The 16,389-nt window shown below is 45.8% G+C and overlaps 1 protein-coding gene across 1 annotated transcript in view; it reads right to left on the minus strand.

Annotated features, from left to right (window-relative positions):
* The window catches only part of HS3ST3A1 (heparan sulfate-glucosamine 3-sulfotransferase 3A1), an 83,511-nt gene extending 68,561 nt beyond the window's left edge, over nucleotides 1–14,950 (minus strand). The window contains exon 1 of the mRNA XM_018064680.1: nucleotides 14,332–14,950. Coding sequence (XP_017920169.1) covers nucleotides 14,332–14,930 — 599 coding nt within the window. The 5' untranslated portion in view covers nucleotides 14,931–14,950. The remainder of the gene's footprint in view (nucleotides 1–14,331) is intronic.

The raw sequence follows: 16,389 nt of genomic DNA on the forward strand, positions 1-16,389 counted from the left end.
CCAAAATTCCCAGCAAAAAGGAAAATATCAGAAGCATTACAATGTCCACTATTAGGCATTCATCGAGAAGAAATAAGATGTCAACAATGAAAGAATATCCATGGCTGCAACTTTGAATTTCAGTGTTGGTAAGAGGAAACACAAAGTATTCAAATATCTTCATTCTTTCAGGGAATTTTTCAGTGACTTTTCAAAAATATAGGGATTCTTAAAGCAAGTTTATTTTGCTTTCTACCCTTGCAACGGAGTTTAGAATAGGCTCGTGCAACACTGACTTGGAAATTAGCCACTGCACTTTTCCCAGAATGTTCAAGAAAATTAAACAGGGATATCAATCAGATGCTACTTGTGTGCAAAAACTAATGCAGGAAGCCTTAAGTATCCATCCAAAGAGCACAATCTGCAATTAAAAGAAAAAAAAGGGATTTCTCTGGTGGTGCAGTGGTTAGAAATTTGCCTTCCAATGCAGGGGGCATGGGTTCAATACCTGGTCAGGGAACTAAAATCCACGTGCCATGTGGCACAACTAAAAAATGTAAAACTTAAAATTAAAAAATAAAATGCATCTGAGAGTTGGAAGATTTTGCATGAAAAATGCAAAATATCTCATTGATAATGTTTTACTGTTGATTATGCATTGAAATTATAATATTTCAGGCATATTGGCTTCTATCAAAATATTATTAGTCTCCCTACACATGCCATGAAATAGTCTCAAAAATCCTTCCTGACACTTTGATCCCAGTTTGACGTCTCACTCCTCACCTGCAAACTCAAACTGTTGGCTGAAACCACAGGGTGGGAATGCATTTCAGGACAGAGGTCAAGTGACCCCATCACAGGATGCCCAGCCATCCAAATGGAGACGTGGAAGAAGATGTAAATTAAACACATACTCAAGTACAAAGTCAAGGAAACAGCAAAATGCATTATTAAACTGTTTTTATATTTTAAAAAAAGACCAAAGATTGGATGTGTTTATATGATGGATTTTCTAAAGTAAAATGTTTGTCATTGAGCACATGAATCACCTTTACATGAAATGCCATCATCCTGCACAAGTCTGCATATGTCAAAAAGTTCCCAAAGGTCACTCCCAGGATGGACTCTTCTAGCCTCATCTGGCCAAGAGGAGCTGTAATTTCTGAGTGATACCTTGTGGGGAGTCCATCAGCTACATCACGCATCCTCAACACCTCCCATGAGTGTTCATGATGGATACTCACCTGAGAATTACATGATAAGTAAGGGAAGGTCCAGGGACATACATGAAGCTTTTAGCCTGTCCTAGAAGTCTGAAAAGCATGTCCAGTGCGCCAAAGGCTTGTTTTGGTCAATACAGTTTGACTGGGACATAGCCAAGCCCATTCATTTACATATTGGGAGGTAGCCACATCCATCATTTACATAAGGAAGCTCCAATACTTTGGCCACCTGATGCAAAGAGCCCACTCATTGGGAAAGGCCGTGATGCTGAGAAAGACTGAAGGCAAAAGGAAGGTGGCAGAGGATGAGATGGCTAGCATCACCAACTCAATGGACATGAATTTGAGCAAAGTCCAGGAGACAGTGGAGGACAGGGAAGCCTGGCGTGCTGCAGTCCATGGGGTTGCAGAGAGTCAGAGACGACTGAGTGACTGAAAAACAACAAGGCTGCTCTCCTGCTAAGAAACAGAGTTGAATACTTGTGATGGAGACCGCCTGACTAACAAAATCTAAAACATTTACTATTGGTCCTTTCCAGAAAAAAACTGCTGACCCATGACCTAAGGCATCATTTTTGTTTCATGAAACAAATAGTGAATCTCTCCTGTGACAGGTAAAGTTCCAGGGCCCAGAGTCAGAAGGTGGACAAAGAGTGAGGTGAGTTTCTGGAGGGACACCCCCGGCATGTTCACTGCAGTCTTTTCACGCAGGACCTCTGCTCACACTGGCCAGTGTTTTTCAAAGTTTTTCCTAACGAGATCCACTACTGACAAGTACATTTGATCTCCAACCTTCCTGCACACACCTGATCTACTTATCTGTGTTCATACCTGAAGCAAGTTTGTCAAGGTAATATTTGCCTGGGTTACTACCTGGGATTCACTCTCCTATTTTATGCTATTATAACCCTTTCCATTAAAAAATAATGATTGGCTTTATTATACACCAATGTCTTGCAATTCAGAGTTTGAAAAACTCTCAGTACACACCAGATTTTTGCTGGTGACGCGGATCTTCACGTCAAGCCAAAGGTTAAAAACTAGCAGCCGCTCTGGGTCAGATGAGGTTGATTTACTCCATTCTTTGCAGAATTTTGGGTTTTCTGAGTTTTTGTTTTGAATATGTTAATTATTTCTCACTATGGTTTCTAAAAAATCAATATCCCAAGATTCTTTAGAGAAATCAGAGGGTATGTCAATTAGAAGTCTGCTGCTGCTGCTGCTAGGTCACTTCAGTCGTGCCCGACTCTTAGCGACCCCATGGAGTGCAGCCTACCAGGCTCCTCCGTCCATGGGAGTTTCCAGGCAAGAGTACTAGAGTGGGTTGCCATTGCCTTCTCTGAATTAGAAGTCTACCTTCCTGTTAACTGTCAACTGGAGCCAAGAAGTGGTTTCTCCAATATTTGCTTCCAACTTGCCACCCTTTGCCACAGAGCAAGTGCACCTGAAAACCCCAAGAATTTTCATCACAAGCATTAGCTCCCCATGACCTCCCCCGGTATAAATATGAAACAGATTAAATGTATTTTCTTTCCATCATTAAACCTTAGCAGGGCATTTCAGCAGACCCTCTGGCTTTGGGGAAAGCCTTTTTAACAGATACTGTTGTAATCTCAAGTCCTCCTATAGCAAGAAGAAAGAGAAAGACCTCATTAGAAAGAAAAACAAGCAGCCTTTATTTCTTAAAAAAGAAAAAAAATCCCACAACATTTGATGAAAGAAAACTACAAGAATAATTAAAGTCCAGCAGAAAATTAAGAAAAAGAACCAGATGCCAGATGTTTACTCGACAGCTTTGTTTGTAAAACGAAATCGCTTCATCACTGCGGCCTGTTTGTAGGGCCAGAAATTTTCAAAGCATCCACCAGGAGCAAACATGGCTTCAGTTAAGGAAGGTGATGAGGGGAGGGGAGCAGTTAGCTCTGGGAATGTAACTTTCACTGCAGCTTAATCCAGCTCCCTTTTTAAAATACCTGAGCGTAATGAGTATCTGCAAAGATTTATGACCGTAACAAACATACCATTTTTGACTTTGTCACTCAAACCAGCCTGGCAACTTTGATATTTCCTATTGAAAGGAGAGCTCTAATCCAAACGAGAACTCTGAAAAAGGGAAAGGAATTTTATTCCTATAATTTGATTGATTACTTCCTACTCCAAATGCTCAAGAGAGAAAAAGAAAACATTCTCCTGTCTGTACTTGGATTTCTCCCACTAATCTTTTACAAACAGGTAACAACCATAAAACAAATTACTTACTAGGATCCATAGGGCAATGGTGCTAGCTGGGTTCCAAATTCTGTAAGCATCAAAATATTGGTGAAAACAACTGACATGAAAGCCAGAAATGCAAAGATGAATTGATCACTGACTCAACTTGATTCACTGTTTTAATCACCAGTCTTGGAAGGAGAGAAAATAATGTTATCAATTGTTCCATTCTCTGGAATATTTTTGCCATTGATACAAATCCTCCAAAATAAAATTTACGTAATTCAGAGCAAGCAATGGTTTCCCAGTTGTAGTCTCCAGAATTTTACGATGAAAAATAGAAGTTCTGAGTGCTTGTCTTTGGTTTAATCTTAGGCAAGGCACCCTGTTTTTTCATAGGCAGAAAACAATCTCTAAGATACCTTCTAATTCCAATTTTCTTTACAGTTTCTGATTATTAGAACCAAAGAAATGCAAATCGACAGTCATGTCTTATTTGGCAATGACCTGACCACTATAGTATAGAGCCTGGCACTACTAATGACCAATTGGCAGAATAATTAGATAAAAGTTATTAATAACAACAATAATGAAGATCAACAGAAGAGTGCTGGGGGGTAAAATCTGGGCTATGGCCTGACTGGGAGTATTAACACTTCTGAAGAATAAAAGTGTCAATCTGAAATACTTCAGAAAAGAGTAAGGTGGACTTTGGCGATGACTCAGCCATGTTCAGGGCAGGAGGGTTGGGGGTTTCCCACAGTCAAAAGAGAGAACAGGGTTGACGATCTTAAAGAATGAGTAGAGCCACCAACTCACCCTGCCCCTACTTCCAGGAGCAGCCAGCCGCCTTCTCATTATATTTCTGACAATATTTTGGCATCCCCATGCAGCCATTTAGAAGGAGGAAACTTGCTCATCTGGACCACTAAATAAAGAGGATTTTGTTTTCCTCCATGCTGATTGTTATATTTTAATGGATGGGTGATAAATCAATTGGATGGCTCAGGATTTCTGATATGCCTACAGATGAACTCTGTGAACATCACAGAACATTCTCCTGGGTGGGTCATAGGCTGGACCACGAATCTAGTCTTAACACATTCAAGAAGCTGGAGATCATGATATGTGCTTTTTCGGACCGCAGTGGTATGAAGCTAGAAATCAGTGACAAGAAGAAAAATAGAAACTCCACAAATATGTAGAGACTGAACAACACGATGAGTCAGAGAAGACATCAAAAAATAAATTTTAAAAATAACGTGAGACAAATAAAAATGGAAAGGAAACACACCAAAACCTTAGGGGATGCAGTAAAAGCAGTTCTAAGAGGGAGGTTCATAGTGATAAATGCCTGCATTCAAGAAAGTCAAATGAACAACCTAACTTTACCCTGCAAGGAATCAGAAAAAGAAGAACCACCACAGTTATTAGAACGAAGAAAATAACAAAAATCAGAGTGAAAATAAATGAAATAGAAACTAAAATGACATTTCATCAAACGTACATTGCAGGCTCAAATATTTTGGTATATTTATAAGGTTCCAAACTGCATGAAGAAAAGTGTATGCCACCTAGGGTGGAAAAATGCCAAACAAGCCCAGAATAGCATTAAAGTATAGAAATTATTTTTATCTACACAAGCATTTAATAACTTGTCCTTGGCACGACACAGGTTCATAAAACAGATTCAATCAAGGTAAGTGAGTCAAGGATTAAGAGGAAATACTGTTATCTTCTTTGAGTCTCGAGATGTAGCCAGAGTTGTTTTCTTGTTTTGCTTTAGTAAAAATGTAATTTTTATTTGATATTTTGTTAAAAATATCAAAGGAGATGTTCTGAGGCAGATTTTCATAATTTTATTAAGTCAGAGCCTCCGATGCACAACTGTGGGCTTAAAAACAGAAGCAGAAAACGCCAGTATGCTGCCCAGACTGGAACCTGGAGTCTGATAACACTGGCATCCCAAGCTTAGTTGTTCCAGCAGAAAGAACCACCCCGATTGCCCAAGTTCAGCCCTCCAGCACTATGGAAACTGGACTTTCTCCTTTCCTCCCTCGCCTTCACACCTGCAGCTGTTCCAGATCTGCACCGCTGCTGCAGTGGGTCTCACAAGCCAGGGTCTAAACCAAAGGTTAGAGCACAAGGTCAAGTAAGGAGATAGACTATTCAAACTGAGGGGACTTCCCTGGCGGTCCAGTGGCTAAGACGCCATGCTCCCAATGCAGGGGGCCGGGGTTGATCCCTGGTCAGGGAACTAGATCCCACATACTGCAATTAAAGAGCCCATTTGCCCCAACTAAGACCTGGTGCAGCCAAATAAATAAGTATTTTAAAAAAAGAATATTTAAGCTCACCCCTAAAATCTAGACTGTGTTGTCATCCTAGCTTAAGGCACATCCAACAGGCACGGGTCTGCCCATCCCTCTAACCTACATCGCCAGCTTCCCCACCCCTGACAACTCCTCCTCCTTGATTGGAAGCAACAACAGACAAAGCCAGATGCCCACGTCAGATTTTCCTCTGACTCCCACTTCAGCCCTTTGTGTCCTCAAAAACCCATCACCAACATCAAAGCTTTTGCTCTCCAGCCTGAGAGGGCTTCAGTCAGGGCTGGGTGACTTTATACCTTTGTGGCGTGACACTTGCCAGCCACAAAGAACAGAAAAAGAACACAAAACCATCTCTGCCCATGCTTCAGAGACAAGAGAGAAGGAAGGGGAGCCCTGAGCCAACTTTATTATGAAATAAGCTGAGGGAAAGATCAGCATGTCTAGAGCAACAGGTGCTGGCGTGGAGGGGAGCTGGCTAGCCCATGCTGGGGGGCGTGATGGGGGGTGGGGGGAGCTGGGAGGAGAGGAGCAAAGGGCTCGCTTGGTAGAGGCTTTCAGAATGAGCCCTCGTGCCCTCTGCCTTCTTTTTGTTTTTCTGTTCCTTTTTTTTAATTGGAGTATAACTGCTTTACAATGCTGGGTTAGTTTCTGCTATAGAACACACTGAATCAGCTGTAAGTACATATATAGTCCCTCCCTCTCGAACCTTTCCTGAACCCTCATCCCACCCCTCTGCCTTCTTTGTTAATGATGCTTTTTCCCCCTTGGTTTTGGGATCATTCTAGACAAGAAAATTGTAAACAAAACAGTACAGAAACTTCTCAGAAACCCCTTCACCCAGACAGCTTCCCCCGAGGTTATCATCTTCCCTGGTAAAGGATCAAACCAGGAAACTAACCTTGCTATGACACCATGAACTTAAACCACACACGCCAGTCACAAATCCTCAGTTTTTCATCAACGCCCTTTTTCTATTCCCGGGACCCAGTGGACGGTACCAGATTCTACGTACTCATTAGTAATTAGTCTCTTTTGTCCGCTCCCTTACTTTGCTAGTCTCGATCTCGACGTTTGTGAAGAATGCTGCTCAGGTATTTTGTGGCTGCCCCATACGTCCATGTATTCTCATGACCAGCCGGGGGTTGAGCACTTGGCGGGGGCAGACAACCCTGCACATGAAACCTTTCTTCCTGCACTGCACCAGGGGATACAAGATCTCAGGGGCTTCCTTGGTAGTTCAGATGGTAAAGAATCTGCCTGCAATGTGGGAGACTCAGGTTTGATTCCCTGGGTTGGGAAGATTTCCTGGAGAAGAAAATGGCAACCCACTCCAGTATTTTTGCCTGGAGAATCCCATGGACAGAGGAGCCTGGTGGGCTACAGTCTATGTGGTCGCAAAGAGTTGGACATGACTGACTGACTGACTCATACACACACACACACACACACACACACACACACACACACACACACACACACACACACACACACACACACACACACACACACCTCAATAGGAAAACAAGGGGATGTCACTCACATCACCTGGATTGGGTGGGGTCTGCCAGGTTCCTCCACTGTAACATTCCTATAAGCCCCTTACCACCCATGCTTACTTTTAAAAAAAAAAAGAAAAAAAACTGGAGTTGATTTGCAATGTTGCATTAATTTCAAGTCTAGAACAAAGTGATTCAGATACACATACGTATCTGTTTTTTCAGGTATATTACCCATATAGGTTACTACAAAATACTGAGTAGAGTTCTCTGTGCTATACAGTAGGTCCATGGCTGGTTATCTATTTTATAGATAGTATTGTGTACCTGCCCACCCTGCTCCCCAGGCCCTGGACAGCTTCACAGGAAGCTGTCTCCTGCTGGAAACTCTGAAATGACCTTCCTATAAGACTGTCTCACACGGATAGATCTTCCAAAGTATATCTCAGGCATGTCAAGGGTTAAACAGGCTTCTGGGTGCCACCCCTTAAGAATCCTGGGACCTTCCTCAAGATCCTGTCCAACAGGGTGGAAGAAATAAGACTGCATGACTGATGTTGAAATAAAAATCATCTGGAAGTATTTTCATGTGAAGCTGGTTTTCAGAAACAGAGGCAAAACACACTAACAAAACTAATCTGGGGCATATGGTATTTCTTTCAGGCATGCACATTTCTAGTACAAATCTCCTAATCACTTCTACCTTGTTTTTTAGGTTTATTGTCAAGGCAGGTCTTTTTTATTTCTCTCTAAAGGATAACCTCCCTGCCTGAAAAAGTGGGCTCAGGCAGAGAGGCTGTAAGTGCTACCCAACATGATTTTCCCTCCTTGTTTTTTGTTTTTTAAAAACAGGGAGACCAAATATACTCTGATTATGATGAAGTTTTCCAGGTTCAGCCCTTTGGGTTCCTTGCTGACTCTCCCTCCCACTAGGTGGCGCTAAATGTCACATTCAAAGTGGGCTGCTCTCAAGAGTCCCTGAACAGGATTTTTTTTCTTTTTTTAAATTTTGCAAGACTATCACAAGCCTAACGTCAAGTACTAAGTTTCCTTCTTACTAAATATTTCCTCTTTTCTTTTTTTAAACATTTACCGCCTTATGTGCGTGTTTGCTCATTAAGCCGTGTCCCACTCTTTAGGACTTCATTGACTGTAAACAGCCAGGGCTCCTCTGTCCATAGGATTTTTCAGGCAATAATACTGGAGTGGGTTCCCATTCCCTTCTCCGGGGGATCTTCCCAACCCAGGGACGGAACCTGGGTCTCCTGCGTTGACATGTGGATTCTTTACCACTGAGCCACCTGGGAAGCCCACGTTTACAGCGACCTGACAGCAAATCTGAACTTCTGGAATACAGCTTTCAAAGGATCACAGATTAAATGTAACAGTCAAGACCACATGAGTGATATAAAAAAATCAGAAGTTGTACCACTGGAGGCAAGCAGCTGGGAGTATGCTTCAGGTCTCTGAACTCGGCATTTCCTCAATTTCTAGGTTCTGGTTTCACGTAAGTTTATTTCATATAGGCTTATTTATTAACTGTATCAATATCCCTATGCCCATAGAGACTTTTTAACTGTATCAAATTAGCAAAGATTTTAAAGTACTGGCAAACATTTTAAAGACATTCTTACAAACGCAAAGACTAGGGGGCCAGAATATTACTGAAGTGCATTTCCTCTGGTTATAATATTAAAGGCATATGCCTTAATAAGAAACCTCGTTTCCACAATAAGGATTCATCACTTAAGGAGAAACAAACTTTCTCAAAGCTTCAAGGCCAGTATTACTAGGAAGCACACGGAAAAATGAAGCTCTTTATCAGCTAAGTTCCTGTTCCTTGGTGAAGAAAGGGAAAGCTTTTCCCTAAGGAAAAGCGCTACCTCTATGAAGTTTCCGACCCAGCAACCTGATGCTAAGTGTGATGTACAGTTGTTCAAACGCATCCCATAGAGACAGGCAAGCCTTCGTTGTTTATATCAAGTGGGTTTGTTTGCTCTGTGACACTCTCCTCCTAAGACGGGAGCTTCTGGCCTGTGTAAGGTCACTCCCTCTTGTCATTAACTGCAAAAGCTTATTTTGTTCTCATGACCCTTCCAGAACACAGATTTGGCACGTCCTCTTTCTGGGCCCATCCACAGACATTTCCATGAGACAAATATTTAGGCCAGAGTGTTTTTAGGTTTTTTTTTTTTTTTTAGGGAAGGCAGGAGATGACAAAAGGATTTTCGCTCCTAGATGGCCGTGCGCTTCACAGACGCTCTATCAACATCTGATGAAGCTCATCGCTCCAAGTGAATAATCACTCACACCAGGCATTCCCACTCCAGGCTGTACCAAGCATGGCTTTGCTGTTGTTGTTGTTTTAATGGCTGGACTCAATATCCTAGACCCTGTTTCACTTGAGTCTGATACTGCTCAGAAGTTCCCTAACCACTAAGTAACATTCCTGTTATCAGTTCTATCACTTTCTCCACCTACTGGGTGCCTGCTCTTGAATGCGGGTTCATGCACAAACCTGAGTGCGCGTGCACACACACACACACACACACACACACACACAGACGAGACTGTTGAACTTTTCTTGCCGGGGAGGTCTACCAGGGCATGAACCCAAAACAAAATGGCAGCATGAGGAGTCTCGAAGGCACTGTTTGCAACCTCCCACTCGATGGAACGAGTCCCGTCACTGAGGACTCCCGGGAGCAAATGAATGAAAGACATGATGCCCTTTCCCCCTCCAAAGACACAGGACTCAGTGCCCAAAGCTGCTTCTCCCCTCTTCCCCCCTCAACCTTTCATCCCTTCCAAGGTCCTTCACTCCCCTCTGAGGACACAGGGCCTCTTTGGACGGCAGCCTCCAGGACCTTGCATGGGTGGCCAGACTCCTGTGGCTCAAATTTCATCCCCCACCCTTCCTGCAGAAGGGCTGGTGGCTCACAAGGGTGGGAAAGCGAACACGGGGGTGCTCTACAGCTGCTCCCAGCTGCTCTGAGACGCCCATCACCCCCGATAGGAACCGAAAGTGCCTCTGCTCAGCCTGCCTCTCCCGGGGATGATAAACAAGGCTGTGATCGGGAAGGGCCAGAGAGCTTCACATTCTGAAGCCGTGGAAAGAACCATCTCCTGAACTCCAAGCTGAGTCACCTCTGATCTTCCTGGATACTACACGGGGGTCCCCAAACTCTGGGACCTAAAGTCTGATGATCAGAGGTGGAACCGATGTAACCATAACAGAAATAAAGTGCACAATAAATGTAATACGCTTGAATAATTCTGGAACCACCCCCCCCACCCCAAGTCCGTGGAAAAATTGTCTTTTATGAAACCTGTGCCTGGTGCCAGAAAGGCTGGGGACCACTGCTACAGAGTAAAATAATATTGGCAACATTTTTCTCTGTGAAAATCATCCAGTCTCACTAAAAAAAAACTGAATCAAAATATAGGAATGAGATACGCTAGCATAAGAAATTAGACAACGAACACTTAACTATCTTGTCCCAAAATAAAAGACTGAGTGTTACAGAATGCAAACATACACATACATATATAAATACATAGTATGTATAAGCACACACACGTATCTTTAAATACTTTATAAATAGGTATTTTTTATCTTAGGAGGTAAGATAAAAGCTAAGGTATCTTTTTAGGAGAAAAATAACCATACATTATAATTGGTGCAAATATACAAGCAGAGTGGGCGAGAAGGGTTCTTATTGAACTCCAAGTTCACCTGGTCTGGAACTACAGCAGAGGTGTCTGGTCTTAGCTTTCAGAAGAAATCTTAAAGTTTTGAAATTAATGAGATAATTCCCCACTTTTCTCGAGGAACCCGCCACACATCCGATGGACGAGGAGACACAGTATGGTGAAGATTGCTTTCCCGTGATGCGTGAGCCAGACATTTGTCGTCGTCCTTGATAGCATGTCGGCTAAATTAAGTCATGCGGAATGTTTTCTAAACCCCATCAGGGCGGAGTTTCATACCCAGAAAACTCCACTGAAGCTTCCTAAATTATCATTAACAAATTCCCTGACATACTAAAATGTCCCTATGTTTCACTGATTTGAGAGTACTATTCGGACATTTTAAATCAATATGAATAATTTCCTTTTTAGAGATTTTGAATAAACTTGTTTTCTTAAGCTTTGCTACACACTTGTCCAAACGAAGAAACCATTGATTACACTATTTCTGGGATGTAGTTTAAAAAGTAGCATTAATTTTCTTCCATAGAGAGAGAAATGTATTGACACGTCCCAGCAACAAGCGTTTTAAACTATCAAACTCAATTTCCAAGAGATTTTTCTCCCAACTTCCCATCAGCAACAGATTTGTGCCATCATCAGGACGGTAGGGGGCGCTGCCACAACAAACTATTCTGGCAAATGAAGAGAAACTTCACTTGGTGAAAAAACAAGGCTAGATTTGGATGATTCTCCAATGTCAATGAGCATCTAAAAAATATTGTACAGTTTATTATTTTTTTTTGCTTGGAATAACTCGCTTCAGGGCTCAAATAATAGGGTTTTCTTTCTGTTCCTGTGGGGGGGGGAGGGGGTGGCATTTCATAAGTGTGTGTTAGAAATCCTATATTACAATTTTGGGACTGAATCAGGAAGGTCTAAAAGGAATCCCTTTACCTAAAATACTGACTAAACACAAGAGCTAAAACGTGCCTAATAGATGGTGTTGTGTGTGATTTTCTTTTTCATGTTTAAGTCTTCAGTCTTTTCCACAAACATCTAAATTCAAATTCAGAACCAAGATGAAAGAGAACTGGGGCAAAATTTCATTAAATAATCGCATAATCCAGCCTCCATAGGTTGGACTTTTTTAATAAGAGTTTTCCATGTAATTGAGTTAAACTTAAATTTATGCATCCAATAAAGACCATTGCAAATGGTAAAACAAAGACACTGCTCCAACACTTAGAAAATTAAATTCACCAAACCATGAAGTCTACTGTGCAGTTATGTTTGTAACCACCATAAATTGCTTTATAAAACTCCTCTACCCAAGTAAACAATCCAAGGAGATATTTACTCTACAGCATGCATCCAGTTTCCAAGCAAGAAAGCAGCCTAAAAGTTTATGACTTTTTCTTCTTTTTTTAAATTGCCTCTCCCTTCTAAAAAAAAAAAAAAAAAAACCAACTTGTGTTTCTAGTTACCTTGAAACCTTCCTTCTCTTACACAATCCCAGAAAGGTCCACGGAAAACAAGATCCAGCTCTCTGGATACACTGTACCCTCAGATACTCATCTCTGAAACGGGAAGAAACAATCCTACTTTGTGGAAAAAAAGTCTATGTGGCGAAACAAAAATATAGGGGGTTAGTACTAAACATTTCACTATACATAAAGCACCTCAGAGTCCAACATTGTCTTAGATGTTTTGGGGCAGTCGGCTTGAAATGTGTTCACTTACAGCCGTGTACTGGGCCGCATTCAATGCAAACTGCTTTAGATAAGAGTTTTAGGGGGTCTTTAATCACTTCTTTCTTGTGTCCTTGATGGAAAAAACAGAGCTGCCTTTGTGCTAAGAAGAAGGACCTGTTGTTTCCAGATTCAACAGGTCATTTTTATAAGAACTTCCCAGAGGATACAACAGAAATGACAGAAACGCAAGGGGATTTTTTTAAGTGGCTGATGATTTTAAATGATATATATCCCATAGCACGGGAAGGCTGTTTGTTTTTCTTTCCAACAAATGGAAAGTTACTGTTTGAAACATGTTTAATGTTCGAGTTTGACTTTTAGGACGAAACCGTTCTCTCCTGAGTTGGGTTACTGGAAATTTGCTTCCTGTGCTTGACTCTCGAGTAAATAAACTTGTCACATCATGTCCATTTCTCTTTGGGGGATGAATGGCTAATTGAGTGGGCTTTTGAAATATACTTAAATGGTGTTGTAACTTTTGTAATATCATTTCAGTTAAAATAATAAGGAGAAGGCACATTTAATGGACAAGATAAAACTTTAGAAAATGGGAAATTCCAGCATATTTTTCCTTATGCTCTGAGGAGAGAAAAAAAGCACCAATATTTTATGGCAAACAAAACCCAGGTGACACTAAGATTTATTAGAGTTTGGCTTATTCTGTTATTAAAGGTGGTCTGAATTTGAGAAGACTGGCAAATTTAAGATTAAGATCTAAATCAGCCTTGTTTCCTACACTGCATTAGGAGTGTTTTTTCACAGCGTTACCAAGATTCCTATTTTTCCTCCACTTTTCTTCCTTTAACAAAAATTTCGGCTACCTCATTTATAAAGGGAATTGTTTGAAGATCTTTAGAAAAGTTTCTGCCAGTCCAGAGACAAAAGGTACTCTTTTCCACAAATACAGAAGGCATTTTGTACAATTTCCTTGCCCTAAACAAAAGTTATTGCCAACAAAGCCTTTTTTAAAACACACTCACATACATACCCCCAAACCTAGAGTCTAGTTTCTGACACTTTAAGTGTCTGTATTACTTACCACTCGGAACAATTATCTATATTACTTACCACCCAGGACAATTCTCTGGCAAAGAGTTAACATAAGTAAATAAATAGGCGATGGCAAAGACTGCATTAACCCCAGGGAACCGCCCAGAAGATAAAGGAGAAACAGAAACAGGTTTCCTTGGGGAAAGGATCCACTCACTAGGTTACTTATCTAGTAATTGGTGAGCAGGTTTCTAACTTGGCAGGGACATTTTCTCTCTCTCTCTCTACTTCCCACAGAGTAGGAGAAAATCAAGAGATGGGCTATTTGGGGAGAAAGGAATCCGAAAAACTGAAGAAAAATGTCTCTAAGGCCAAAATATCGACCACCCCCCCGCCCGCCCTCTTCCACTTTACTGTGGAAATAATGTCTATATGGCAAATGGAAAATACAGGGGTTTAGTACTAAATATTTCGCCATATTTAGACAGAGGTAGGGTGGGGGAAAGACCTCTCGTCTTAAGGACAGCTACTGGTGACCCTCTGCCCACTGATGAAATCTGGGAGGGAGATGCACTCGGTGAGGGTCGCCACGGGCTCCTGGGGCCCCCACCGCGAGCCCCGGCCGCCCCCTCCCTGCCCCACGTCCGCTCACCGGTACCAGGCGAGGCCCTTGTCGTAGCTGCGGTCGAAGAAGTGGGGCTCTGCGCCCACGGCGCGCACGTCGGGGTGCACGCGCAGGAACTCCAGCAGCGCCCGCGTGCCGCCCTTCTTCACGCCGATGATGATGGCCTGCGGCAGCTGCTTGCTCCCCTCGTCCAGCAGCAGGGCCAAGGTCCCCGGCGGAGTCTCGGCCACGCTGCTCCCGGCCCCGGAGCCGCCGAGACTCCCCGCCAGCCCGGGGGGCTCCTCTTCCCCGGCCGCCTCCTCGCGGTCGTCTCGCTGGGAGGGCGGCCGGCGCCTCGGCCGCGGCCGCACTTGCAGGAGGCGCTTCCTTCGCGCCGCCGCGGGCCACGCGGCCAGCTCCCCCGGGCCTCCGGCCAGGACGCCGCGGCCCGGGGTCCCTGCCTCCTCGCCGCTGCCCGACCGCCCCACGACGGGGCCCGATAGGGTCTGGCAGCGCTCGGCCAGGCAGTAGAAGACGTAGAGGGACGTGAGCAGAGAGCAGAGGGTCAGCAAGAACTTGCGGAAGACGCTGCGGGACAGCGGCTCGGCCGAGGTGGGGTGGGCGCCGGCCGGGCCCGGAGGGGCCATCCTAGCCGGAGGCAACGTCGGGCAGCGCGCGGGCCATGCTAGGCCGGGACTCCTCCAGGTGCCGGGACATCCTCCGGGGGCTCCTGCGCGCTGGACCGAGGCCACATCGCCCTGCGCCCCTGCGGCCGTGCGAGCTGCCCCGGCGGCAGCAGCCGGGGCTCCTCCGGGAGATGGAGGCCCCGGAGCCGCGCGCGGGATCCCAGCCTCCGGTCGGTCGAGGGGGCGGGAAGGGGGACGTGATGCCGTGCTTAAGAAACCATCGTCTTAGACTCGCCCAAGTCCTCAGCCCGGGGCCGCGCTCGGCGCCCCAGGTCCCCGAGAGTTGCCGGAACGGGGATCTCGGCGGCGGGTGGCGAAGGAGTACGTCTCAGCCCCGGGCCGGAGCAGCCTCTCAGCGCGCGTCCCAGCTCAGCGATCGTGCATCCCTCGCTCGGTCCCGGAGAGCGGACGCGCGGCTCCCGGGCCGCTGGGCTTCGCGCGCTCCAGACCGCGGTGGGGACAGCGCCTCCAAGCCGCCGCTTGCTCGGTCCCCGGCCCGCCTGGGTGCGCGCTCCCGGCCCTGGGGCGAGGTCCCCCGAGTCCCTCTGCCGGAGTGGGAGCCAGAGGGGCCTCGCCCAGTCGTCCGCTCTTCTCCGTGCGCGCCCGGCCGCTCCGGCGGCTCTCGGCCCCACCTGGGAGCGGCGCGGCTGAACCGGGCTGCGCGGGACCCGTTTGCAGCCGCGGCCACTGCGCTCCCCGCCTCCCCGCCGCCTCCCGGGCAGTCGCCGCCGCCACACGTGGAGCTCCGAGGGCAGCAAACTTGTCGGTGACGTCAGCGGCCGGGGCCGGACCAGCCCCCGGAGGAGCGCAGGGGGGGCGGACCGGTGCGCGGGGGAGAAGGTGGCGCGGACCCCGCGGCGGCCGCCCAATGACCGCGGAGAGGGCGGGGGCGACCGAGGCGACGCCCCTTCCCTACTCCGCCCACCCCGCCCCCTCCACCCCAGCCGGCTGCCTCGCCCCCTCGGAGCCAGGCCGGGTCTGCGGCGGCTCCTGGGACCTCTGACCGGCAGGCGCGGGGGCCGGATCCCCGGGACCTGACTTCCACCCCGCGAGGCCCGCGCTCCATCAGGGGCTCCCAAACCACTCCGACGCCACTCAGCCCAGCGCAGCCTCGACCCCTCCGATGCCTGTCCTCGGGGTCCCTCCCACAAGGGTCGCTCCGTCCTGATCCCGGAGCCGCCAGCTCCCCACCTCCGCGAACCTACGGAAGTTTGGTTGGCGGCGGTTCTCGGGACCGTGCCGCGCGCCGCGCCCCCGGCTGTCCCGGGCGAACTGGATTCCTTCGCTGCGGCTTCGCCTCCTACCTACCCTGCCGTCCACTGCGGACTCCTGGGCGAAGCCTTCTGCCCGCAGCAGCTTTTGGTGCTTTGTAGTTTTTTTCATTTCATTGTTTCCCGAATGTTGCTTTAGGATGATCAAA

This window comes from Capra hircus, chromosome 19, assembly GCF_001704415.2.
Source record: "Capra hircus breed San Clemente chromosome 19, ASM170441v1, whole genome shotgun sequence".
Classification (NCBI taxonomy): domain Eukaryota; kingdom Metazoa; phylum Chordata; class Mammalia; order Artiodactyla; family Bovidae; genus Capra; species Capra hircus.